Source organism: Pectinophora gossypiella, chromosome 6 (genome assembly GCF_024362695.1).
Source record: "Pectinophora gossypiella chromosome 6, ilPecGoss1.1, whole genome shotgun sequence".
In the NCBI taxonomy this organism is placed as follows: Eukaryota; Metazoa; Arthropoda; class Insecta; order Lepidoptera; family Gelechiidae; genus Pectinophora; species Pectinophora gossypiella.
Window position 1 is genome coordinate 16,015,635 of NC_065409.1, and position 25,790 is coordinate 16,041,424.

The 25,790-nt window shown below is 39.8% G+C and overlaps 2 protein-coding genes and 3 non-coding genes across 6 annotated transcripts in view; 3 read left to right on the plus strand and 2 right to left on the minus strand.

Moving 5' to 3' along the window:
- The window catches only part of LOC126367735 (protein KIAA0100), a 44,736-nt gene extending 27,115 nt beyond the window's left edge, over positions 1-17,621 (plus strand). Inside the window, exons 27-38 of the mRNA XM_050011410.1 lie at positions 1,007-1,195; positions 1,705-1,865; positions 3,325-3,489; positions 4,254-4,406; positions 5,927-6,043; positions 6,798-7,015; positions 7,348-7,447; positions 8,450-8,591; positions 10,030-10,256; positions 10,799-10,995; positions 11,482-11,593; positions 12,396-17,621. Coding sequence (XP_049867367.1) covers positions 1,007-1,195; positions 1,705-1,865; positions 3,325-3,489; positions 4,254-4,406; positions 5,927-6,043; positions 6,798-7,015; positions 7,348-7,447; positions 8,450-8,591; positions 10,030-10,256; positions 10,799-10,995; positions 11,482-11,593; positions 12,396-12,458 — 1,844 coding nt within the window. The 3' untranslated portion in view covers positions 12,459-17,621. The remainder of the gene's footprint in view (positions 1-1,006; positions 1,196-1,704; positions 1,866-3,324; positions 3,490-4,253; positions 4,407-5,926; positions 6,044-6,797; positions 7,016-7,347; positions 7,448-8,449; positions 8,592-10,029; positions 10,257-10,798; positions 10,996-11,481; positions 11,594-12,395) is intronic.
- Trnad-guc (transfer RNA aspartic acid (anticodon GUC)) lies at positions 4,578-4,649 on the minus strand. The gene has a single exon. It is a non-coding gene; the product is annotated as a tRNA-Asp (tRNA).
- Positions 5,005-5,076, plus strand: Trnad-guc (transfer RNA aspartic acid (anticodon GUC)). The gene has a single exon. It is a non-coding gene; the product is annotated as a tRNA-Asp (tRNA).
- On the minus strand, positions 5,422-5,493 carry Trnad-guc (transfer RNA aspartic acid (anticodon GUC)). Its single transcript has one exon. It is a non-coding gene; the product is annotated as a tRNA-Asp (tRNA).
- A 225-nt stretch (positions 17,622-17,846) lies between the features above and the next one.
- LOC126367742 (integrin alpha pat-2) overlaps positions 17,847-25,790 on the plus strand; it is a 165,452-nt gene continuing 157,508 nt past the window's right edge. For both annotated transcript variants that reach the window (XM_050011445.1, XM_050011446.1), the window contains exon 1: positions 17,847-18,134. In XM_050011445.1, coding sequence (XP_049867402.1) covers positions 17,986-18,134 — 149 coding nt within the window. In that variant the 5' untranslated portion in view covers positions 17,847-17,985. The remainder of the gene's footprint in view (positions 18,135-25,790) is intronic.

Genomic DNA, 25,790 nt, shown 5'->3' on the forward strand with positions numbered 1-25,790 from the left:
AAAATTGTGGGATGGAGCTTGAAGGAAACGATTATATTTGTTTACCTTTGTTTATTTAAAAACGTTTTATAATTTTCTACGTTTTACTCTTTAAAAACAACCGTCCGCCATTTCCCTGTCATTCCGCTATCCTCTCCTTTCTCTCGCTCACTCGTCGCTCTCTCTTTCACACACCTTTACGTTACGTTTCATTCATTCATTATTCCACAGGCTATACTCTATTTTAACGTAGCATGATTAGAATAACAGCAATATGAGGTGTACTTCGCCTAGCGCGATAGAGACGACGGATATGTCTGTTTCGCACTAACGGTATGCAGCTTAGTGCGAAAGAGACGAGAGATATGTCACTTTAAGAACTAAGCTACTACTACTACGTTACTAGGCTACTTGACAACCTAGTCTCGAAAAAGCTATATATATTAGAAAAAAACATATTTTTCTTCATTAATTTCAGATTTCGCGCGTAAACGGTTGGTCACGTGATATTTTGCCCAATGACGTCATATTTCAATAAACAGAGAAACTGTCAAACAGTATAACTTGAACCCTGATAGATAGTTTTTGTTTATTTAGTGATATGTGACGTCACAAGAAGCTCATGGCCGCCCGTGTTTTGGGTCTTGAATAAAATATAAAAATGATATTAAAGAAACTATTGTATAATAAGTTTTTTGACAACTTAGTCAAATGAGATACTTTTTACGAAATGTCAAAACAAAAGTTTTCTTAGGAGTTTGTATGGAAATACTGTCCTGTTACGTCATCAATAAAAGCGGTCAAACGTCGTACTCATTGTCACTTAATTCATAAATAAAATTCGAAAATAAGTCGAAAAGTAAAATGAGATTGATTTTTGATCATCTAAGACTGGCTTCTGTTTCTAGATTAGAATTTTATAATTTATCTTTGACCCAGTCAAATACCCAATTATCGTTAAATGATACATATTTCATGTTTTATTGGTACAACTGTCAGGTAGCTAATTCTTAATTGTCACTTGCAGTCGAGCTGGTGAACTCGCAAGTGGTGCTGAAGGGCTGCGAGACCCGCGGCTACGTGATCCTGTGCGCGGCGCGCGCCGAGGTGCGGCAGCGCGTGCGGCGCGCGCCCGCCGCCACGGCGTGGAGCGGCGCGCTGTCCGCCATGCAGTACTACGCCACCGTCAGCGCCGGCGAGCGGGACCAGCTCGACGGTAACTGCTCAGGGTTAAGGCCTGATGCTCATGCTTCCGAGTTCATATCAAGTGGAATTTCCCAACCCAAAAGCATGGAATTAAATACAAATATTGCACCAAAATAAAAGGAAATATTTACAAAAAACTCTTAACTAGATACATGGCAAATGGCGGCCTTGTCGTGTAAAGCGATTGCTTCCAAACAACACATAATAACGGGTTCTTACCGCGTTTAAAATAAGGATATGAGACTCCCGATATTTCGACACTGTTGCAAGTGCCATGATCACGGGATGACTGATAAGATTGGAGTGGAGTAGGTAGATGCATAATTTTCTACGGACAGACATATGTGTCTACCCTCTTTCTTTGCCGCTTGTTTATGTTTTTGATATCGGAATGTTCGGAACCATCTGAACTCGCACCAAACTCACTACAACAAACCCGACGAACCCGTTATTATGTGTTTTAATTATGATAATAATCGCGTAAACTTAAAACACGAAAATGTCTTCTATGAATTACAGAAAACATCCAATGGGTATCAGTGGAGGAGATAGAGGAGCGCTGGCAAGGGGCAGAGATCAGTACTCTGCCAGACGTACCGCGTTTAGTGGGCAGCGGGCACTCGGCGGGCGGGGTCATCGGCCGCACCGTAGGGCCCAGCGCCGACGCCGGCTTAGCTCAGGTACGGGCACAGTGCCCTACGCGATAGAAATAAATAAAGAAAATATTTATTCGGCACAAAATACATAATTATATTTTATAATAATACTCATTTATTTCAGCCAATAAAGCCATAGTTATAGAAATATCCCAAAAAAAATAAAATATAAAAAATATACAGAATAAATTAAAATAAAGTAAAAAATAAAATATACAATAAAATAAAATATTAACCTACATAATTATAAAGTTTAGTCAAAGCACGTTACTTTTTGTTCGCGTTCTGGTGTACACGATGCCAGTGCCGAAATATCGGGCTGCTATATATTCATTACATAAAGTCTTTAGGATTGCATTTTCAGCGCTACACAGCCTACCCCAAAAGGAAGCTACACGCGACCTTGATGTTGATGTGTAGTTAGAAATGTTTGTTTGTACCACGGAATAGAAGAAAGGATGGAAGGGCCAAGTGAGCGTGAAACGCGCGCCATACAAGGATGAGCAAATAATTCATTTCCACTTTGCACTCCACTCGTCCGCAAACTTTACGACCCACGGAGCTCTGCGATAGTATATTAAAAGGTTGTTTTGTGTTTTATAACCTGCAGTCTAATAGATCAAATGTCGACTATCATGCAAGGAGATCCTTCCTTATCACAGGAAAGCTATAAACCTTAGTGTGATCAGCTATTTAACAAAAAATACTTTTGTATGCAGTATCTCACGAAAAGTAATGATCAAATTGCAACCTGTCACATAAAATATACATTGCCGGTAATGTGGCTATAGCCTTTGAGAAGCAGTAGAGCTAACGTAGCTATCTGTTTGCAGGAGTAGTAAAAGAGTGGGGTTGAACCGCCGACAGCGGATCTCATACAAAATGCGCCTTAGGGCCTTTCCATCCTCTTTCTTATATTCCGTGGTTTGTACAATAGCTGCTATGAAGATTCCAGTTTTCCAATAGAAATGTGCCCTTATTTATAAATTTCTCTACGCTTCACTTTGTTATTGAAGTTTTGATGCGGATAGCGAAGCTACGGACACTTGACACAAAATCATAATACCGGGGTTCGGTTTGCAGAAGCGATCTTCTTCTATCGTGTGCGTTGTAGGTGATTACCAACCCCACCAACCCTGGTGTCACGGTGACTATAGAGCCGCCAAAGGCCCCTGACCCAAAGGCTCATGTAACGACAACTAACTTACATCAGTAAATAGTAACCGGGACTAACGGCTTAACGTGCCTTCCGAAGCACAGATCATCTTACTTTCGGACAATCGGGTGATCACCCTGCAATGTCCTAACCAAACTAGGGATTACAAAGTATTTTTTGTGACACGTCTCCACCAGGACACCGTGCCTCCGTGGCTTCTGTGGTCCACTGGTTGAGCGTAGGGCTCACGATCCCGGGTTTGAATCCCGGTGGGGACATAAGCAATGTTTTTTATTTTGTTCTAACTGTATGTCTTCACAATTCCAGCTACAAAGAATAGTCTCCCGTTGCGCTATGGAGTTCTATTACATATCTCACGAGGAGGCGGAGACCAGCCGCAGCGGCGGCGCCAGCTGGGCGCAGACACAGGAGCCCTACGACTCTTTCACCTTGATGCATCATGACCTGGACGTTTGCACTAATTCTTTGCAGGTAATAATAGCCTCTATACTGTAGCCATCTAAGCGTTGAATGATCAAAACGAAGGACAATTCCATATGGAATGTTGCTCGAATACTGTTACTCGTATCGCTAGGCTGAAAACGTTACCAAAAAAAAAAAAACAATAAAAGGTTACGCAATGTGCATAAAAATATTTAATGGACTACCTGAGCACATAAAACAGCTACCTTTCATACAATTTAAAATGTAACTATGGAATTGATTGAAGAATTAATTCAATCCAAAAACATAATTTATAATATTAAATAAATATGAATGAATTGTATTACAATTAGAACTATTATTTTTGCATGCAAAAGATTAATGCGAATAAAAAATTGAATTAGTTTTTTTTTAATTAGAAAGCTGTATACATATGGACACGACAATTTAGTCAAAAATGTATACGGGATTTGTATGAAATACTTATTAGTGACGTTATAAATAACATAATAAAATCCACTCACAACTATAATCCCAATTAAGGCAGAGTGCATACATCGCAAAATGTACTAAGTACCCCACACACACCTCACAGAGCTTTCTGTTAGACCGACCGACGCGATAGGTGGTGAGCCGTATCGCCGCTTATAATGGTCGAGCCAACTGTGTAGTGAAAACTGCACTGTGTCATAAATAAATGTGGTGTAAATAAGTTAAATAGTCGTCCGCACTGTTATAGAAATTACGAATGATTTCCTATAGCTAACGAACAGTTGTTTTTAAAAAATAACATAATTTCCACTTCCCCACAGTACGCGATGCTGCTGGACGTGGTTAACAACGTGGTGCTTCACGTGGAGCCGGAGCGCCGGCGCACACTGGAGCGGCGCGCGCGCATGCGCTTCCAGCTGCAGCTGCATCAGGACCAGGACCCGCGGCAACTCATACACAAGCTGCAGACACAGGTTTTTTTAAATTTACAATACTGTTGCCCTTTAGCCATAATGCCAAAAAATTAATACAAAAATTGTAATTTTTAAAGTGTCAAGATTGAGTTTTTTCACGAATCAGAACAGAATGATTGGGATTTTGAAAAATTCTGGTCTGAAAATAAAAATAAAAAGCGCAAAAGAGGACTCTCCGGCGGGGAATCGAACCCCGGTCTCCCGCGTGACAGGCGGGGATACTGACCACTATACTACCGAAGACGTGAGTGGAGTGACGAAATTATCGGTCATGTCAACTTTGTCGATGTTGTGATTCTGGTACTTTTATTTGAAAAAAGTTTTTCTAAACAGGGTTTGATAACGGTGGTTTACATTTTACGGCTATAATTCAGTTATTATGCCGGTATGAAATTACGGTACCTAAAGCATGAAAAAATTCCAAGTGTATGATATCTACCGATTTCCGCTTTTTATACGTGAAATATTCCCGCTTTGAAATCCTGTCCTAAAATAATAGACTTTTTACGCATTTTTTATTTGCGAAACAATTTTTGTCGTCGTATATTTAAAGAAGTTATGAACTCTAGTGAACGACAATTTCGCCGGTCTCGTCACATCTTCGGTAGTATAGTGGTCAGTATCCCCGCCTGTCACGCGGGAGACCGGGGTTCGATTCCCCGCCGGAGAGTTCCTTTTTGAAGGTTTATTTTTAATGTTGCGTTTTGTTTGAACAAAGTCACGCTGATTCATGCTTGTAATTCAAATTGGGGTAGGCAGACGCACAAATCATCAGAAGGCTACCTGCAGCATTTTAGATGCTTTTTTTTCTTATTGGGGGTTTTTGTCTCCCTTTTTCAATCTACTCTCATTAATTTATTTTTTTTTTTTTAAAAGAAAACTCGTTTGCAAATTCTACAGAACATAAATTAAAAAAAAAAAATGTTATATAAATCTCTCTGACTACCCTGTAACGGTCTAATCGCGAAGAAAACTATTTTCTAATAATAAAAAACAAATAAAAATTCAAAAAGGACTCTCCGGCGGGGAATCGAACCCCGGTCTCCCGCGTGACAGGCGGGGATACTGACCACTATACTACCGAAGATGTAAGTGAGGTTGCGAAATTTTGAATCCCTTTATTTTGTTCGAAGTGTGGACTGGTGGAACAGAAAATAATCGCGAAAATTGATTTTTTTTAACTGCAGCTGTACGGTAGCTTCCTATTTTTTTTTGTCTATAATATTTTACATTGTATACAAAATTAAAATAAAGCAATGTATTTATTCAATATTGACGAAATGACATTAACTAACAAAAAAAAAAAACTATCTCTTTGCAGTATCCCACTAATATGCTAGTAACCCTATACAGTGAATAAACTTACATAGAGTTTGCGCCAAAAAAGAAGTCCCGCGGCGGTATATCCCAGTGTCTGCATAGGATTATTATTATTTGTCAATTAGTTCCATTAAAACCACGGAACTTGTTTCGTTCGAGGCGCAAACTCTACTTATTTCTCGAACTAACTCTTTAAACAGGTCAGAGAATCACTCGCAAGACTACGCCGACTCGAGAAGGAGTATTACTTGAAGAACAGATCAATTACGACCAACGATCCCGTTGCTATTGCCGAGTTGAAGGCGCTTGACGATCAGGTTCGAATCTTTATTTTTATTGCTCACTTTAGATTAACTAATTTGTATTATTATCTAACGTGATATGGTTCTTGATGAATTGAGAGGACGAATGAGATTGTTGATTGTCAAAATTTGTTAAATTAAAATGACTATCATACAAGTTCTTACAAGAGACGTTCGTTTGTCTTTGCTAAAATGTTTTGGTAGGCGCTTTATTTTGCTATGTTTATTTTATCGTAGTATGTTACTTATTCTTAAAAATATCATTTTTACCGTATGCCGTCTAATCGTTCCTTTAACCCCTTAACGGCCATTTAAATTAAAGTGAGACCAGTTTATATTTTAAGTTTTCTATGTTTATTATTTTTATTTGGCAAATGCGCCAAATTTCCCAAGATACGGCTTCGTCTGTTTATTAACTTATAATGAACTCTACCTTATTTACGCATGTGTTTACTTTCTTTTAGGATTATTTCTGATAATAAACACAATTTTCAATTTCGTTTTTTTTATATTGAGAGAATTGGGGCGGGGCGAAGTATGGCCGTTCTGTACGTAGTATATTTTATTCCTTGGTATAAGTATAATAATTAAGGTTATGACTTCCTGAAAGTATGTATGGGGGGGGGGGGGCAAAATCAACAAGATTGGTCCACCCTGACCAGCAGCCCCGTATCTGGAGGGGAGAAATTGGGTTTTGTATTTTGAGGGACTGAGGGGCGCCTGTGTATGTGGCTAGGTCCACCACTGAATTGAATCGGCGCGGGCGCAGGTGAACGAGTGCAAGGAGGCGGTGTGGTCGCTGGGCGAGGAGCTGGACGGCATGGTGCGCGCGTGGCGCGGCGCGGGCGGGCGCGGCGCGGCGCCGGCCGGGGACGCGCGCGCCGCGCCGCACCGCTACAACGAGATCTGCTTCAAGAGCGCGCGCTGGCGCCTCACCGACGCCGACGGCCAGCTCGGCATCGCCGACCTGCTGCTCACCAACTTCCTGTAACGCATCCCTTATAACAACACAACACAACACTCTTCATTGCACTCAAAACAAATATTAAAAGTACATTATTATAATTGGATAGGTAGGACAGTCATCACCGATATTATGTACACATTTAAGAACGCTACATATATTAAAAACAATACATGGTAGACAATACATATATGATTATAGTAATGCCATGCCATGCATGACATGCGTGTATGAAGCAATTGATGAATGTGGAGGAAGCAAGAGTAACTTGACTTGCAATACGATTTTATTACCAAAAAGATCATTTTTAAATACATGATCCACATTACCATTTGATGAGTAACTTTTTCCTCAGGTATACGAAGACATCACGCTCGGACGACTCGGTGGAACATCAGCTGGAGCTTGGGTACGTGCGAGTCACCAACTTGCTTCCCAACGAACCGTTCCCTGAGGTAAGCATCGTTTGTACTGATGATCATGATGTCCTCCCAATCTGTATTTCTACCGATGATGAAGATGTCCTCCCAGACGTATCCGTCGCCGGCGTCATCCTTAGCTACTATTCATCACTAATTTAACAGCCACGCTCTTGTCGGTGTAGCATTCTCCATGCTACTTTTTAAGGGAAAAATAGGGCAGTGATTTCCCTCTTGCTTTCCGCCCCGTAGCTACTACTACTGACTAGCAAAACTTGTTTGGTTTATTTGGATGACATAATCACTATTGGCTGGGATTTCAATTCGACTGAAGAAGGGCTCCTTCTTCAAACGACAAGTTGACTATCTGGGACATGTTTTATCTGAGAAGGCAGTGGAAACAGATCCAGTTGGTTTTGGAAGTCCTGTTGCAAGAAGAACAATAAAGAGTTCCACTTGAGTTATAAGTGTAGCGGTAGGAGGGCTTGGGTCGAGTTTTTCGGATCTGGCGTTTGGCGTCAAGTTCTTCTAGACGGGCTCCAAAGTTTTCAAATCCCGATTTGACAGCAGATCGGTAGTCCGATCTCTGATTGGCAAGCTTTTCCCATGATTCACAGACGTGCCAATAGAAGTCAGGTGACGTTTCAAGACATCCCTGTAACGCAGATACTGTCCTCCCGGTTTGCGTGCTGCTCAACTACTAATTGGCAACTCAGTCAAATGAGATATGTTTTACGAAAGGTTAGAGGGTTGGAGGGTTTTTACGTGATTTATTGTAGATTTGCTGTAAATGGCATTAACTACTTGGCCGGATAAATGAGGAGAGCTGAGGGCGCTCAGCCGGTACAAAATTTAAGGCTACAAGCATAAGGGTGCGTCGTAAGGCGCGAATCTCTGGTCCTGACCAGAGAGCATCATCTGAGAGGATTATATTTAAAAGAATATATCGCTTCTTATTCCGGTTGAGTGAGGGGAGGCCTTTGCCCAGTGGGAAGTATATAGGCTGTTTGTGTATGTTTGTATTCTATGTTATAAAAGGTACTGGCACCGCAAGCCCCATCAGGCCGCGCCCCACTGGCCCGCCGCGCGGCGTTGCGTGTGTTTTGCAGAGATCGCCCGCCCGTTGGTGGGATATCTGTCAAAGAACACTTTGAAGTCAACATCGTGCCTATACGGATTGGTAAGTCCACAAACTACTTCTTCTATCGTGTGGGTTGTGAGGTGGATTACCAACCCCATCAACCCTGGTGTCAGGGTTACTATTGAGCCGCTATAGACCCCTGACATGGCTCATGTAACGACTACTAACTTTAAGTAAGTGAAGCACGGATCATCTTACTTTCAGACAATCGGGTGATCATCACAAACTACTAAAGCAGGGTTACCCAAATATGAGTTTCTACAGACTGATTGATGAGTCTCGAACAAATATACAGGGTGTTAGTGACATCGTAACGAAAACTTTAAGGGATGATTCAGGCCATGATTCTGAATTGATATCAAGTGGAATTTTCCGTCGCAAAAGTATGGAACGGAAAATAATTTAAAAAAGCTCTAAAATATTCATGACTTCTCCGACAGGAAATTCCACTTGATATCGACTCAGAATCATGGTCTGAATCATCCCCTTCAGTATTCGTTACAGTGTCACTAACACCCATACCTACTTGTATGGCTACTGTATGTACTTGTATGGGGTGTAAGTGACATCGTAACGAATACTGAGAGGGATGATTCAGCTGATTATTCTGAGTTAATATCAAGTGGAATTTTCCATCGCAAAAGTATAGAATTGAAAATAATTTAAAAAAAACTAAAAAAATAACATGAATTTTGCGACGGAAAATTCCACTTGATATTAACTCAGAATCATGGTCTTAATCATCCCTCTGAGTATTCGTTACGATGTCACTAACACCCTGTATAGTGGGCCCTGTCTATAGAACGACATACTTACCTTTCACAAAAAAGGGTAAGCGAAGCATGGATCATCTTACTTTCAGACAATCGGGTGATCATCCCAAACTACTAAAGTAGAGTTACCCAAATATGGGTCCCGATTGACTGACTGATGGGTCTCAAACGAATATGGAGTGGGCTTCCTTCCACAAATAAATACCACTCGACAAAAAGTTCTTTATTCATATTGGTAACGGTTGTAAATAAATCCTAAAGGTGGGTCCCGAGTTTGTAAACTTGTATGAGACGAGTCGCACTAGACACTCCATAAAAAATCTTGTTTAACCGTGTGCCGCCTAACGCGTAAGTGTGAGCGAAACAGATTGTACGCGAGTGCTCTCCTTTACACCTTATCGGCCATATAAGACTAAATCAACGATATTTCTCAGCAGTGTATTGACATCGACCTATTTACGTGTTCGTTGACGGAATTCACGGAGTTAGTTATTAAATTCTTTAGTTAGGTACTAATGTTATAATTGCATTAAATAGTCGAATTGGGACTGCCTGTAATGTCTATGTAATTTGTGTTAATAAATAAATAAATAAATTAAGACATAGAGGGGGTAACTCGGCGCCTGATACGAATTGGTGCGGGGCGAAGAGTTACTGTTCTATATGTAGTTCTTTCTTTATTCTATACTCTATACTTCTACCAGGACTAACAAAGAAGTTCTTCAACACGATGCTGAAATTCTGCTTCCCGGAGCGTGACCCGGACTCGATAGAAGACGGGGAGGACGACGAAGGCACGCTTAGAGCCGGCGCGAGCACAGCAAGCCTTGTCTCTACCGGGTCTAAGAAGGCCAAGAAGAAGAAGGACTCTAACTCCAACTTCTACGTCAAGAGGGACAAGAAGGATAAAGACGATGTTGAGAAGATGAAGGTGGGTTGGAACTGGTTTGAACCGGTTTGGAGTATGGTTAGTTTACGCCAGTATTATATTATGAAGATTGTAAACTGAAATACAATTTCAATTTCAACACACATTAAGTATTATCATATATATTATTGAAGAGAAAATTAAATTGAAAAAAAAAAAAAATCTGACTAGGACGGGACTTGAACCCGCAGCTCTTGTCAAGCTGGGACAAGTGTGTTAACCATTAGATCACCGGGATATCCCGTCCATGCAAAATTCCTTCGATCTATGTATCGTCTTTAAAAATAAAAAAATCATGCATATTATTACTTATGTAATTATATTTACGGACATATATATTGACCAAATTGGGGATGTCCTTAGAAAAGGTTTAGTTACTTCAGTACGATATACTCTGAAACGGCTTGCGTGTATGAAATGGTTGATGAATGGGGATGAGGCAAGAGAAGTGTGTCAGGATCGAAGCAAATGGGATTTACATGTATCATATATCATCAATAGTAAATAAATAGCTCCTAAACTGACATTTTCTTGTTTAAAAACAGGAGCGCGCAGAGAAGAACAAACTGTTCATCTACATCAAGATCCCCGAGGTGCCAGTGCGTGTCTCCTACAAGGGTAGCAAGGAGAAGAACTTAGAAGACGTGAGGGACCTGCCCCTGGTGCTGCCTACCCTGGAGTACCACAACGTGACGTGGACCTGGCTCGACCTGCTGCTCGCCACCAAGAGCGACACTAGAAGGTAAGCTTCTTCTATGGTGTGGGTTGTGAGGTGAATTACCAACCTCATCAATCCTGGTGTCAGGATTATTATTGAGCCGCCAAAGTCCCCTGACGTGACTCATGTAACGACTACGTACTTACGTCAGTAAGTAGTATCCGGGATCAAAGGCTTAACGTGCGTTCTGAAGCACGGATCAGTTTACTTTCGTAATCAGCCTGCAACATGCTAACCTATCCAGGGCCCACGAAGTGATTTTTGTGTTATTACCTCCACTCGCTCACAAACTTTCAGGTGCTGATGCAAAGAGTGCATTATGAGATGTGGTCCTTCCATAGTCTCTGCGTACCCCGGTGGGAAATAGGCGTGAGTTTATGTATGTATAACCTCTTAAGACCGAATGTTCTTTATAAATCCAAACCCCATTGTTTAACTATTGTGTCTGGAAATCTCGGTCTTAAGAGGATAAAGCATTAGTCTATAATAATGTATGTCGTTTCCACGCAGGGAGATTCTCTCGCAGACGATCAGGCAGAAGCTGCAGCTGCACCGACGCACGCCCGCCGCTCCCGAGCCGCACGAGGAAGACAAGGTCAGGCTTCTGCTGGGAGAGAGGACTGTGAGTACATTACTTTTACTCTTCCTTTTTAAACTGGATAAAAAAGCGGATAAGGGAAGAGCTTCGATCACTTCGCAGATTTCGTCGCTTGCGGTCGCGTTATCTCGCTCTAGTAAATGGTTTCCAGTGACAGAAAAGGACACAAGCATAGAAAAGTGAACTGCGGTGTTCAACCCTAATGGTGCTGATTCCAAAAGACACCACCCTATATTAAGTTATTATACCTGCTTGTGTATGAAACGATTGATGAATGTCGAGGAAGCAAGAGAAGTGTGTCAGGATCGTAGCAAAGGGAATTCCATAGTCTCTGCTTACCCCGGTGGGAAATAGGCGTGAGTTTATGTATGTATGTGTATACCAGCCATTTTCTTATCTGCCGAAAAGGTTTTTTTATAATGGCGAAGTATGTTGGCTCAACTATGTCTGATGGTAAACATAGAGAAACCCTAATTGCAGTAGCAACTGAAAAGCAACGCAATGAGTCAGTTTCGAATCAGTTGCGACTACCATACTGGCCTACAAAAAATACAAAGTAAGGTATCTTTGTATAGGTACTACCCAATCGTGTTCCTGCCGGGTCTGCATGACAACCGTGTCGTGCGCGGCGCTAATTATATCGACCGCTTGGACCAATAGACGATACGAATGCTATCTACGTAGACGGATGTCAAACGGCTATTATAAATCGCGCCGCGCGCGGTGCCGTTGTCATGCAGACCTGGCTGTTGTCGACTAACAAAGCTATATTCAATGAAATATAAAGTTTGTAGACATGTTATAATAACAGGTAATTCTATTCTAGATGCCCGACAGCAAACCGCAGAAGAAGAGCATTCCAGGCGTGTTCAAGTTTTCCAAATCATAGCGTAAGGCAAGCATTTATTGAAAACAGACTTTATTCGTAAGCGCACACAGTGATATTTACTATAAGGACGACCTTAGTACTTCGTTATATAGAGGCTAGATATATTTGAATACTTTTCTAATGAACAATGTGAACTTTTTGATTTTAGGTTGTATATCTTAAGGTTTCGTACTATTTTACTATAATCTCTCAACGTTCCTAGTATAGATAGCTTATATTAAATTGACTTGACTATTAACCCGTTATCTGTCGAGCCAGACATATTAGTGGTTAAATATAATGTAAAAGGAGATGGATTGTTGTAATAAAAACTGTTTTCTGATGGTATATGTTAGCACAGGTTAAAAATGTTTACGTATGTGCATTTCTCAGTCTGTATAACTGTACTACGTGTATTTACTATGAACAAGCAATAGAAACAAGAAGATGGAATAGTGGTATAAGTTTATCATGTTTCTTACTTGTCGTGTGCGAATGAGACAGACAGAGCGCGCTCCCTCACTCCTTAATGGCTTACGGCCATTTGGACTAAAGTGAGATCCAAGGGGGGTGAGGTAAATCAAGCTCGGCGCCGATACAATTTGGTGCGGGGCGGAAAGTGTCCGTTCTATACGTAGTATTTCTTTATTCTATGACCGTATATAAGAACTAAGCATATATGTATAATTACTATTGCCAAGCCCGCGTGATGGTTTAAGGCCCGATCTCCCTATCCATCCATAGGGAAGGCCCGTGCCCCAGCAGTGGGGACGTTAATGGGCTATTGCCAATGTTCCCGATGGGAATCGAACCTGGACCTCCATATTATGACCCCAACGCTCTACCACGGAGGCTGTCAATTGAATATTAAAACGTATTATTTATTACATTAGTCAGGAAAATATTTATAACGAGTGTGGGGGGTTTTAAATTAGAATATTGAGTTTGAGAGCTGGTGTGATGATGTCACATGTATAACCCGTGATAGTACTGTTCGGAGAATGCGTGACTTACATGGTGAGGTCACGGGTTCGAATCCTGGCTCGGGCTTTAAACCACTGAATTCGACTTTGTGAGTTTGAATTCATGTTAAGTTTCGAGTCTACATCTTATATTTTTTTCTATTTTTGACTAAAGTGACTATGTTTACACTTCTCTGGCTGTTGTGAAGATCTTTCCCGTTAAGAAAATAACTTCTAGACTAATAGACCTTATGTTTCTTACAGATTTTTTTTCACTACTTTAAAATAGTTCTAGGGGTTAGTTCAAAAGGCCACATCGAAACAATTCATCTAAAAACGCAAAATTGCAATTTGACATTGCGCATATAAAAGTAAGTGCGCAATATAAACAAATGTCAAATAGCAATATTGGCCTTAACCCCACGATACGTTATAGCGTAGGTATGAATGGAATTGATTACCTCTTAGTATATCCTACTAACATAATCAATGTGCAATAAACTAATACAGTCATTCGTAATAAGAAGATTTATAAAATATAATTTCCGTATGCCAATATACGTGATAATCCAAATCAAAAGAAACCATATCGCGGAAGGCGCTTGCGCCGTTAAGTCTTCCATTTCTATACACAATCTTATAACATAAACAGCCTATATAAGTCCCACCGGAGGGGGTAACGAGCATACTCCACCACGCTGCTCCATTGAAGGTTAGTGGTGATGTTTTTACAGCTAATAACCCGGGATAGCTTATTGTGCATTCTGGAGCACAGAATCATCTTACTTTTTGAACAATCAGGATGCAATCTATATTTGAAAATGGCCTAAGCGCATCGATATGGGCCTTTTTGATTTGGGTTATCTATCACAAATATAAACAGCCTATATAAGTCCTACTGCTGCACAGGCCTCTGAGTCTCCAGGGCATGGAGTATCTACACCACGCTGCTTCAAGGCGGGTTGGTGGAGGTGTTTTACGGATAAAAGCCGGGACCAATGGCTTAACGTGTCCTCCGAATCACGGAATCATTTTACTTTTTCAGACAATCCTTTCCAAACAGAGGACAGTCTCACAAAGTGATTTCTGCATTTTCCCCATCGGGAATCGAACTCGGACCTTCAGATAGTGAGTCTAACGCTCTAACCACAAGACCATGGAGGCTGTCTATCACACAAATAGCATATCACATCCCACCTTTTAGGTCCCACCACATTATTTATTATATATAGGACACACTTCAAGAATGCTCCATCCATCTTTGGACTTCGTATCAACAGTGGCTGCAAGTTGTCTTTGATTACTTGTGGCTCTGCCCACCCCATTAGGGATTACGGGCGTGAGTTTATGTATGTATGTTCAAGAATGCTATGGAAAAATATGATATTTCATTTGATCTTATTATATAAAAATGAATTGCTGTTCGTTGGTTTCGTTAAAACTAGAAAACGGCTGAACCGATTTGGCTAATTTTAGTATTGAAATATTCGAGGGAAGGTTTAAACGGTGAGAAAATATGGACAAGGGTGATACGAAGTTTTGGTGAACTTCTGATGACCTGGTGGTCATCTTGTAAGTAACAAATTGGTAGAATTGGTTATAAATAGATTTTAAAAATTATGTTTCGGTTAAGGAATTTATGATCAAATAATCATTTGCAAGTTAAGAGTTTTGATTAGGCTTAAAGAAAAACGAAAGTCGAATGGGTTGTCTTAAGTAGTTTTTTTACTGTAGTTTTTCAATAATAACCAATGATGTGCCGTCCCCGGGAATGTTTCCAAAGTGGGAATATTCCTATTGTAAAATCTCTTTCTTTCGGTTTTTTTTTTCAAATTGTTTTTTCTTGTGCTCTTATCTTGTCTGTCTCATCATAAGTAAGTAAGTAAGTAAAATATTTATTATTCATAAAAAATACAGAAAAATTTGTTACACTAAAACCCCACAAAACCAATTCCTCGGTTTGTCTGTGGGAGTGGAGTTCGCTTAGTTATTATGTCTTAAAATACTTACAGTTAACTTAATGCTAAGAGATCTTTTTCATAAGATGTTTAAATAAAGATTTACTAAATTTATTTATATTGCACTCCTGACGTATGTCGACCGGCAGCATGTTGTACAGATACGGTATTCGTTTACGGAGTGTTCTGTTACCGAAGTAGTTGTTGACTCGTGGTACAACATACCTGCCCGTCGACAAGGTCCGCGTACAATCATCTCCCTAGCATTATCCCGTTTCTCACAGGGTCCGCTTACCTAACCTGAAGATTTGACAGCTTTGGTTTTTCACAGAAGCGACTGTGCGTCTGACCTTCTAATCCGCGAAGGGAAAACCACCCCAATACAGGTTAGGTTAGAAAATGCATTTCTTGGGAATGTGGATTTCCTCACTATGATCCTATCTGCCTAATGACTAGAAAATAAAAGCTCTTGTATTGTACTTTGTGTCTATTGTGCTCAATAAAGTATTTTATCTATCTATCTATCTCTCTATCTATCTATCTATCTCTCTATCTATCTATCTATCTCTTTTTACATAACTTTTGCGCCTTTTTCACTGTCAAGTTGCGAAAATTCCCAGAAACGGCACATTACTGGTAATAACCCCCGATACCAGGGATGGTAAGGTCGGTCATTGACCTAAGAAACCACATACGAGAGATGAAGGAGATATATTTTCTATAAATTGATATTTTTGATGTGTAAGTTACGCTCTTTGTCTTCTATTTATGTAATCACACTGAAAGGAAAAAATAATAAAAAAAAAATACCCGACTGTTTGAAAGGAGTATAGTGTTAGGGCGGTATTAATAAACTAATCTCAGCTGAGACTGATCAAGATCATGCTCAAGTCCCTGTTTTTATATAAGAACTGTCACATTGACATGATCTTGAGGGCAGTCTCGAAGTTGAGAATAGATTATTAACGCCCGTAATCATCATCATTAATTTAAGAGCAACGCTCTTCTAGGTGTAGCATTCTCCATGCTACTTTTTTAGGGAAAAATAGGGCAGTGGTTTCCCTCTTGCCTTCCTAATTAATGTATGATAATATTTATTATCTATATCTTTCTGTTGATTATGTTTATTTACTTATATTTTATTTAACAGTTTGATGTACACAGAACAGGATATAAAAACAATTAAGACTGATACAAGACAGACAAATGGTTCAGCTTATTTCTAGTAGAAATCTCATCATGTTTAGTTACTATTTCTACTTATTCTGATTAATACATTTTATCGTCAGTTCTAAAAGTGTTATCGAAGTATTTCGTGAGTTCGCGATCTAAGCGGTCGTTGTCGTATCCTTTTGCAGTCGGGTAACAAAAACTAGTGATGTAAGTTTGGCAAAAAATGTATAATTTTTAAGGGATTACCTATTCAAGACTGTATTCTCATTAGATAAGGCTGGAATCAGGTATGAATAAAATTATAAAACTTTACGTATGGTTATTTTACACACTCGAAAATTAATGAATTCGTTTCGAAATAATAGATTTACTTGCCTAGTAGGTCGATTTTTGTTTTCAATTGTTGTATTAGTGGAAATATGGATCGGAGGCTAAGGGGCAGAAGAAAAAATAATCTTTTTGTCATAAAAAATCTGAAATAAAAAAAATATTATCTACTATTGTGTTGTACAATTTCAATCCAAGTACCCCCTAAACCTAATATAAAAAAAATATATTAAAATTTGGCATACCGAAATTGGGCCCCAAAAAATTTATTTGTGTAAAAGGCCCAATGTATTTTGTTTATATTACGAATCAGTTAATCTGATGATGACGAAATTATAGTTAAATAACTTTAGTATTAAAATGTGTTTTACGAATATCTGAAAATCGTTGAACATGTTAGCAGTGATGCGCCGAATAGTGATTTAACCGAATATTTATCGATTAGGCTATTGCCTTATCGAATATGTTTATGGTAAATCTTCAAAGAGTATGCAGTTTTGCTGAAACACTGAAAATGTGAGAAAGCAAGCAACTAAAATTACTAGTTTCTATTCGTAAGTATGTCGTGGTTTTTTATCGAATACCAATCGAATATTCGGCGTATCTCTAGTTCTCTACATTATAAGTTAAGATTAAAGACGGAACTTGTAAAACAATCATAATGGAGCAGTATTCCTGAATTTTGTAAGCGAAGTTTTATACTTTACCTGTTTTATGGTTACGAGTATTACAATTCTTATTTATTAAACGTTATAAATCGTAAATGTGTGTAGTTTTATTTTTGTGTTTATTAGGTCGTCAGCGTTTTTCAGTTTACGCATTCAAATTACGTGCGTCTAAATATACGACCATTCACACTCGGGTTACCAAGAAAAACGCGCGAAAAGTTGTTACAAGCGGCCAGTGTTTTCCGACTATTTTTCTCGCTTACCTCATGGTGGTGGCCTTGCGCTAAACAGCCAGCGCTATTCAGTCTAGCGCCAGCCGCCGCGCCGAGTGCACGTCTTTGCTCCGCTTGTACGACGAACCACCCCGAACTCGCAATCGAACGAAACATGCGGACGAATTATGTAATTTAAATTAATAGTGTTTTGAATTAATTTGTGCAGTGTCAAGTGACTTTTGACAATGGCGTTGTTTTTGAGTGTGTTTTTGTGCGCCTGCGCCGGTTCCCTGGCATTTAATGTGGACATCCCTTCGAGAGTAGTTTACAAGGGTAACCCGCAGTCCATGTTTGGATTCACTGTGCAGTCACACATCGATAGCGATCGAAAAATGTAAGTATTTAGTAAATAAGAATTAATTACCTATTTATTTTTAGCGTAGGAAGACTTAAGCGGATGTAGAAGGGACAAGTTTTCCCTTTTTCGCGCCAATTTTTCATAACTCACCCTTACAGGCATAACTACCTGTCAACGAAAAGTTTTTTACATCCTTGTCTAGTCTGGTGTTGCATCCATGTTTGGATTTCTTTGATTAACATTAACAAAATATTAAATATATTAAAGTTACGTTATTCCTTTTTTAAAATACTAATATTATGACTTAATAAGAATTCGGAATGACTAATCTGGTTAAACAAGAATTTGACGTATATTCTCATATAAATTGATCGGCAAGGTTTGCTGATGTTTTATGAATAACACCTCTGTACACAAACGGCTGACTCGGTAGCTATTTTATCAAGTTATGACATCATCGTCTAAGAGTTCAATATCGCTTGTGCGATTTTAACGCAATTTTGCTTATGTGGTTTTGGGTTTGTTTTACATCAACGAATAGATGTGAGAAGTAAATTAGTTGCTATGCATAAAATAGGCGGCTATATTAGTTAGGTCACTGTGGTCCTGTGGTTTACCGGCTCGCTTCTCCGACGGGGAGCGCCGGTTCAAACCCCGGTGCAGTTACGAGCAATATAATGTACCCACTTTAGGACTCTGTCGCACTAACATATTTGACATTTAGTGAGACTTACAGTTCAATTTGTCAAAAAAGTTAATGTGATATGGTACCAAAGTGTATACATATTAATGCTCGTGACCGTACCGGACTTGTATCGATGAGTTATTAATTTATCTTAAGTTTTCACTGACATAGTTGGCTCACTCATTATAGACGGCAATACTGCTCAGCAGCTGTCACGTTGGTCTAACAAAGCTCGGCGCTCAGTGAGGTGTAAAAAAAGTAGAAAACTTTGACTAAATCGCAGTTTCGACGAAGTTTATATAGAGCTAACTTAGTTCATCAAAATTTCGTTTACATAGAAGTACTTAAAATAAATTTTAACAAGATTTAGAGTATTTTTTGGCAAGAGGTAAACTACTGCCCTATTTTTCCCTTAAAAAGCACGGAGAACGCTACACCGACAAGAGCGTGGCTCTTAAAGTCGTGATGAAAATAAATGTTAGAACTGTTACCTACTCGAGTGAATAATATTATATTATCGTTTTGGGTGGTAAGTTGAACTCTGAACTTATACCAGTGGGAGATAATCTACACCGGTCTTGTATTGAGCTATCTCCACATAAATGTCTGCTGACTGACGCGGCGCTGCCTTGCGTTCTTGACATTTGACCTCTGTATTTTTGAGGGTTTTTCTTGTGGAGAATTGTTTGTTTGACTTCTGTTTAATTCATTTTTGTATTATGTTGTTCTATTATATTCTTATCCTTTATAGCACACAAATATTTTGTTATAACATAAGCTCATGAGTATATCCCAATAGGGTAGTCAGAGGTACAACCATCGCAAGATGAACTAAGTACCCACCTCACCGAGCATTCTGTTAGAGCTGTAAATAAGTTGTTACACTTCGACAATGCGAGTTTTTTTTCACTAATAGCAAATCTCCAACATTACCTTTGCACAATTTCAAACTATCTCTCTGTCTTTCAAACCGCCTTCTTTACTCCACAGATAGTGCGTGTAGAACGGTGGTTGCCCCAATCGCCGTCCGTTCTGCAGTACACCGACCAATTTCTCAATCGGTGATGTTCTAGCTAGAGCCCTACCAGAATCCATTTCCTCGGCCTCCAACCAGTACTGATACTGCTGCTGCCCGGTATCAGGGGTGCGCTTTTGAAGTAGCGGCGCCTGCTCGCACAAAACAAACAATCTATTTACCTTTTTTTGTTTACGAGGTATTGACACTTACGGGGTCGGCAGTAGTTAAAAAACCTATTCTATGTCCTCTCCCAAGGTCTAATCCATTTCTAACAATTTCATCAAAATCGGCTTTTTCACATTTTTATAAAATTAAAAATTAATTTAAGTACCTAGTTTCCTACCTTAAAATTTTGTTAAACAAATAACTGTCTTATAATTCAACAAGCTTATTTATTGACGAACAAAACGATGTTTACTAATATGACAATTACGTTAATAGCTGTAATTTCCAGTGGTTACTACAAGTTGATAGAGGCAGTTATATTATTAGTTTGCAGTAAATAATCATTAGTACAGGTGTACAAGTCTTATTGAATTGAAAGCATACATTTTGTATGAAAGTAGGTAAGTACTTTATAATTCTTTTAAAATATAGGTAATCCTTTCAAGCGACGCCCTGAGTCGAGGTTCGCGCCCAACTGGGCACCCTCAGGCCTGTTATCTTAAATTTTCTACCGGATGAGAGCCCTCAGGGCTCCCCATTTGTCCGGTCAAGTAGTTAATGCCAAGTGCAACAAATCTTTAAATAAGTTACGTCGAAAAAGTAGTAGAAAATAACTTGCATCACTGTAGAGTGAAAAAAAAAATTAATGTCGATAATACAAAGCGCTGCTAAATAGCCCGATCGGATGTCGGTAGGATTGGCTCCAGGCCAAATATCCTGATACCTGAACGTCATCTAGTCTATTCATAAAATATACTTAAAAAAACTGACGATTTTATTTGGTTTGTCTCTGGTAATTAAGGCGATTCTCACACTGCCCCGCATGATGCAGCGTAGCGCGTGGATGCGTGTTCTTCCGTTGCTTGTAAGTATCTCCGTTTGTATAGAAAACACGCACGGTCTAACACACAGCAAATGCATCCGCATGAACGCGCGTGTACGCTGCATCATGCGGGGCAGTGTGAGAATCGCCTTAGACTTCGACAAAACCCATAGAGCAACACGGACCTCCGCCGACGAAACAAGAACAAAACCATTCTTATCACATAGACAAAACAAAGAAAAATATTAGTGCTAGTTGACATTTGTTATTTGACAGTGGCCCCGATTCCTGCAAACACCGCCTACTTTTATTTTAAGTTATATCCGTCATTTTCATATCCGTCGAAAAGGAAAGGGACGGATGATTCACAGCTCTTAATTTTAGGAAGAATGAGTAAATGAATGTGTCGGGTTTTTGACTGATGTAAAATTTTTAGACGGTTGGTTTAGATTTGTGCTTAAAATTGACGTGTGTTCCATAAATTTTATGCTTGTCAATTACCCGTCCCTTTCCTTTTCGGCGGATAAGAAAATGACAGATATAACTTAAAATAAAATTAGATGGTATTTGCAGGAATTAGCACCATTGCGTACTTAAATACTATTAAATTGTAATATTGCTTTTTTTGATGAATGTGGCATGTTAGAGCCCCGTTCTGCTTATTATTAAATAAGTAATCCACCACAGGCTGGCGTGCTTCAATATATTATGAGGGGTGATTATTTATGACTCAAAAATTACTGTTTTAATATAAACGAAGTCCTATCTGCGATGTTTCCCACAACAAGGTATTATCCCGCACACCCCTTAAACAATAACGCCGCAAAATTCGAATTTCGAACCGGAAACGTCACATGCGTCACACATGCGCTCGCGCAGACCGCGCGCCCTTTTTACTTTTTTTTCCTTAATTTAGTGTCGTTTTTTTACGGCTATTTCTGTTGCATGGGGTGCTATCCTCGATTTTTAGTTGATTTATGAAGTTTTACTTACAAAAGGCGACGCGAGGGAAGGAAAAAAAATGTTTTTTTTTTTTATAATGACTTGATGTCATTAGGGTCTGGCATAACAAGTGCTCTTTATCCTAATGGTGAAGATAAGTAATGACTGCGGCTGGGCAGATGGTGTTTTTATTGATTTGTTGATGGAAGATGTATACTTGTTGTCGAATAAGAAGATTCAGCTTATTTCTTGCCCTGGGGCCTTCTTTTTGAATAGCTCGTCTTCAACTCGCGTGCGAAAATATATACCTGTCTCACCTTGCAAATGACGAGTTCTGGGTGGTTAAAAAGGCCACAACGAAGTAATTCATCTAAAAAAGCAATATTGCTCTTTGACATTTGTTTGTATTGCGCACTTACTTTCGTATGCGCAAATGTCAAATAGCAATATTGCTTTTGCTGCGTGAACTGGGTAACATGTAATGTATACCTACATTGATTTAAAAGATGTGTCGCTGTTGCAGTTTCTTATTATTTCTTCTCCTGAGCCATAACATTGCGAAATGACGTAGATTCAAAAATGTTAAATTGACCTTCAACAAGTTTATCTATGATAATTACGAATAAATGATTTTGATTTCTGTAAGTTTGGTGGAAAGTTTGTTGTGTTAAATATTGTATCGGCTGTTTTGTATTGCTAAAACGTTGTTTCAATAATGTTATTACGACTGTTAGATAGGTACAGTTATGAGCAATATAATGTACCCACTTTAGGACTCTGTCGCGCTAACATATTTGACATTTAATGAGACTTACTTACAGTTCAATTTGTCAAAAACGTAATGTGACATGGTACCAAAGTGTATACATATTAATGCTCGTGACTGTACCTACTCTTACCTCTGAAACGGACCAGCACCAGATAACCTTACGACTGCGTTATCAGCGCCAACTTGCCGCCAGAACAAAATTAAGATATTCTAGTGCATTTGTATTTAATTAAGTTCCCGTGGACCAGCCTCACGATCTGGAGGTCCGGGTTCGATTCCCGATGGGGACATTGTCGAAATCACTTTGTGAGACTGTCCTTTGTTTGGTAAGGACTTTTCAAGCTTGAATCACCTGATTGTCCGAAAAAGTAAGATGATTCCGTGCTTCGGAGGGCACGTTAAGCCGTTGGTCCCGGCTATTAGCCGTAAAAACACCTCCACCAACCCGCATTGGAGCAGCGTGGTGGAGTATGCTCCATACCCCCTCCGGTTGATTGAGGAGAGGCCTGTGCCCAGCAGTGGGACGTATATAGGCTGTTTATGTAGACCAGTGGTACACCGGCTTGCTTCTCAAACGGATAGCACCGGTTCGAATCCCAGTACCGAACTTGCGCCAATCAGTTATTAATTTATCTTAAGTGCACTTCTGGATGCGGGCAGCGCAGGACCGATCGTCGTGGAGATCCTTGGGGGAGGCCTATGCCCAGCAGTAGGCGTCGTACGGCTGATGATGAAGTGCAGTTTTCATGACTATATCCCAGAGTAGGCAGAGATACATCCATCGCAATATGAACTAAGTACCCACACCTCACCGTGCTTTCTGTTAGACCAACGTGATAGGTGGTGAGCCATATTAGGTCGGTCTATGATGATCGAGCCAGATAAGTTAATAACTCATTGGTATAATTGATGATGATGATGATGCGATCCAGCCGATTTCGGCTACGGCGACTGCTTCAACTCCGACGTTCATGTGCTCGCATGTGGCTTATATAGCCAATCTTCCACCTCAAATGTCTGCGGAGGATTCTAGGGATTCGATGGTCTGATCGCGTACGGAATACCGAAGTGTTGCGCAGAGCTAACGTAGGTGGCATTGAGTTCTATCTCATGAGGCGGTATAATTATACACAGTGGTATTGTTATATACCGGGGATTATTATACACAGTGTTATAATAATATCTTGCATGAGCCGCGCAGACGCAGAAGTCATCGTATAAATAATTACTCAAATAAGGAAAACTGCTCGTTTTTTATGCACTGCGTTTTTTAAGACGAGTTATTGAGTGTGTCCCTCTGTCGGTTTTTACGACATGCCCGGGAAGAGAAGCAGCTGAACGTGCATACGTGCGTGCGTGCGTTGTGTTCTCTAACATGATGGACTAATGTTATGGGCGATAGGCTGATCCCTTATCACCATAAGGTTCATCATATCCATCTTTGGACTTCGTATCAACAGTGGCTGCAAGTTGTCTTTGATTACTTGTGGCTCTGCCCACCCCATTAGGGATTACGGGCGTGAGTTTATGTATGTATGTATGTATGTATTGAGTGTGTAAAGCAAGTAAACACAGACATTGGTTTAGCTTTAAAACATACAACGACTCTTTGTCTTAATTCGAGGAATGTCCAGGGTTCGACTGATACATTACTTTTTAAACTACCAAGAAGATAATACAATGCTGATGATTATTTATAGAATGTGTGGAGGGAGCAAGAGAATTGTGTCAGGATTGAAGCATACATACATAAGTACATAATTAGCTTATAAACGTCCCACTGCTGGGCACAGGCCGCCCTTAACCAACCGGAGGGGGTATGGAGCATAATCCACCACGCTGCTCCACTGCGGGTTGGTGGAGGTATTTTTACGGCGAATACCAACTAGGGACCAACGGCTTAACGTGCCCTCCGATGCACGGAATTAACTTTTTTTCAGCCTATCAGGTGATTCAAGCCTATAAAGTCCTTCCCAAACAAAGGACAGTCTCACAAAGTGATTTCGACAATGTCCCCATCGGGAATCGAACCCGGACCCCAGATCGTGAGCCTAACGCTCTAATTTTTATTATATTTGAATTTATTCCAACAGAAGTGGGTTTAGTCTAATACGTTTACAAATTGTAAGTTACGTTAGAATATATTATAAGGTATCAGATGTATGATATCTTAATAACTGGATTTATAAAAAAAGAAAGGAAAACATGAAACAGTAGGACTAGGGCTCTGTGCTGAGAGGTGCCTCACTGTTGGGGCACGGGCCTTCCCTATGGATGGATAGGGAGATCGGGCCTTAAACCATCACGCGGGCCCAGTGCGGATTGATGGTTATTAACGACTGCTAATGCAGCCGGGACCAACGGCTTCACGTGCCTTCCGAAGCACGGAGGAGCTCGAAATGATTTTTTTCTTTTTTTTTGTGGTCATCCATCCTATGATCGGCCTTTGCGAATGTTACTTAACTTCGCAGACCGAGCGCGTTTACCGCTGCGCCACCGAGCTCCTCCATTCTTCACACACTACCTATTTACTACTTTGTTGGGCAACGCTAAAATGTATCAATTCTTTTGGATTTTAGCTATGAATCATATCCATATGCAATTCTGAATTCACCAACGAGACACGTAATGTCCACTGACAGTATGGCGAGAAATTAACAAACTTTTTGTCATGCCAAGTTCAAAGTCACACTCAATTAGCTGCCCAATTAATTATTACTAACGGACGTTTTTAATTGAAGCTTTTGGCATTCGAGTTGGTTTTTCGAAAGTGCTTGTTAAATGGCTTGACAAGATAAATATGGCTGGCGGTAAAAGAAAATGTTTCCTGTGTAAAAAATAACTTATTTGTCAAGTCCATATTATAGTAGGTGAATGTTTTTTTCTTTTCATCATCTCCTCACGTAAACGTGCTTAAGATTAACCTAAAACATTTTTCAATATTATCATCGTCATCACTAATTAAAGAGCCACGCTCTTGTCGGTGTAGCATGTCCACTCTAGTCTATCAAAGGCCAATTCTTTCACTTCCTTATAAGACACGACGTTCACCTTCTCTGGAATCTGTTCCATGTAAGCTCTTCTTGGTCTTCCCCTTCCTCTCTTTCGTTGTAGCTTCCGTTCTATGATGTTTTTAATAAATTCGACGTGTCTTATCAAGTGTCCAATCATCTTGCCTCTTCTGTCTTCAATATCTCATAATGAGATTATAATATGATATACCTAATTGAGGAGCTCGGTGGCGCAGTGGTTAACGCGCTCGGTCTGCAATTGTTGAAGTAAAGCAACTT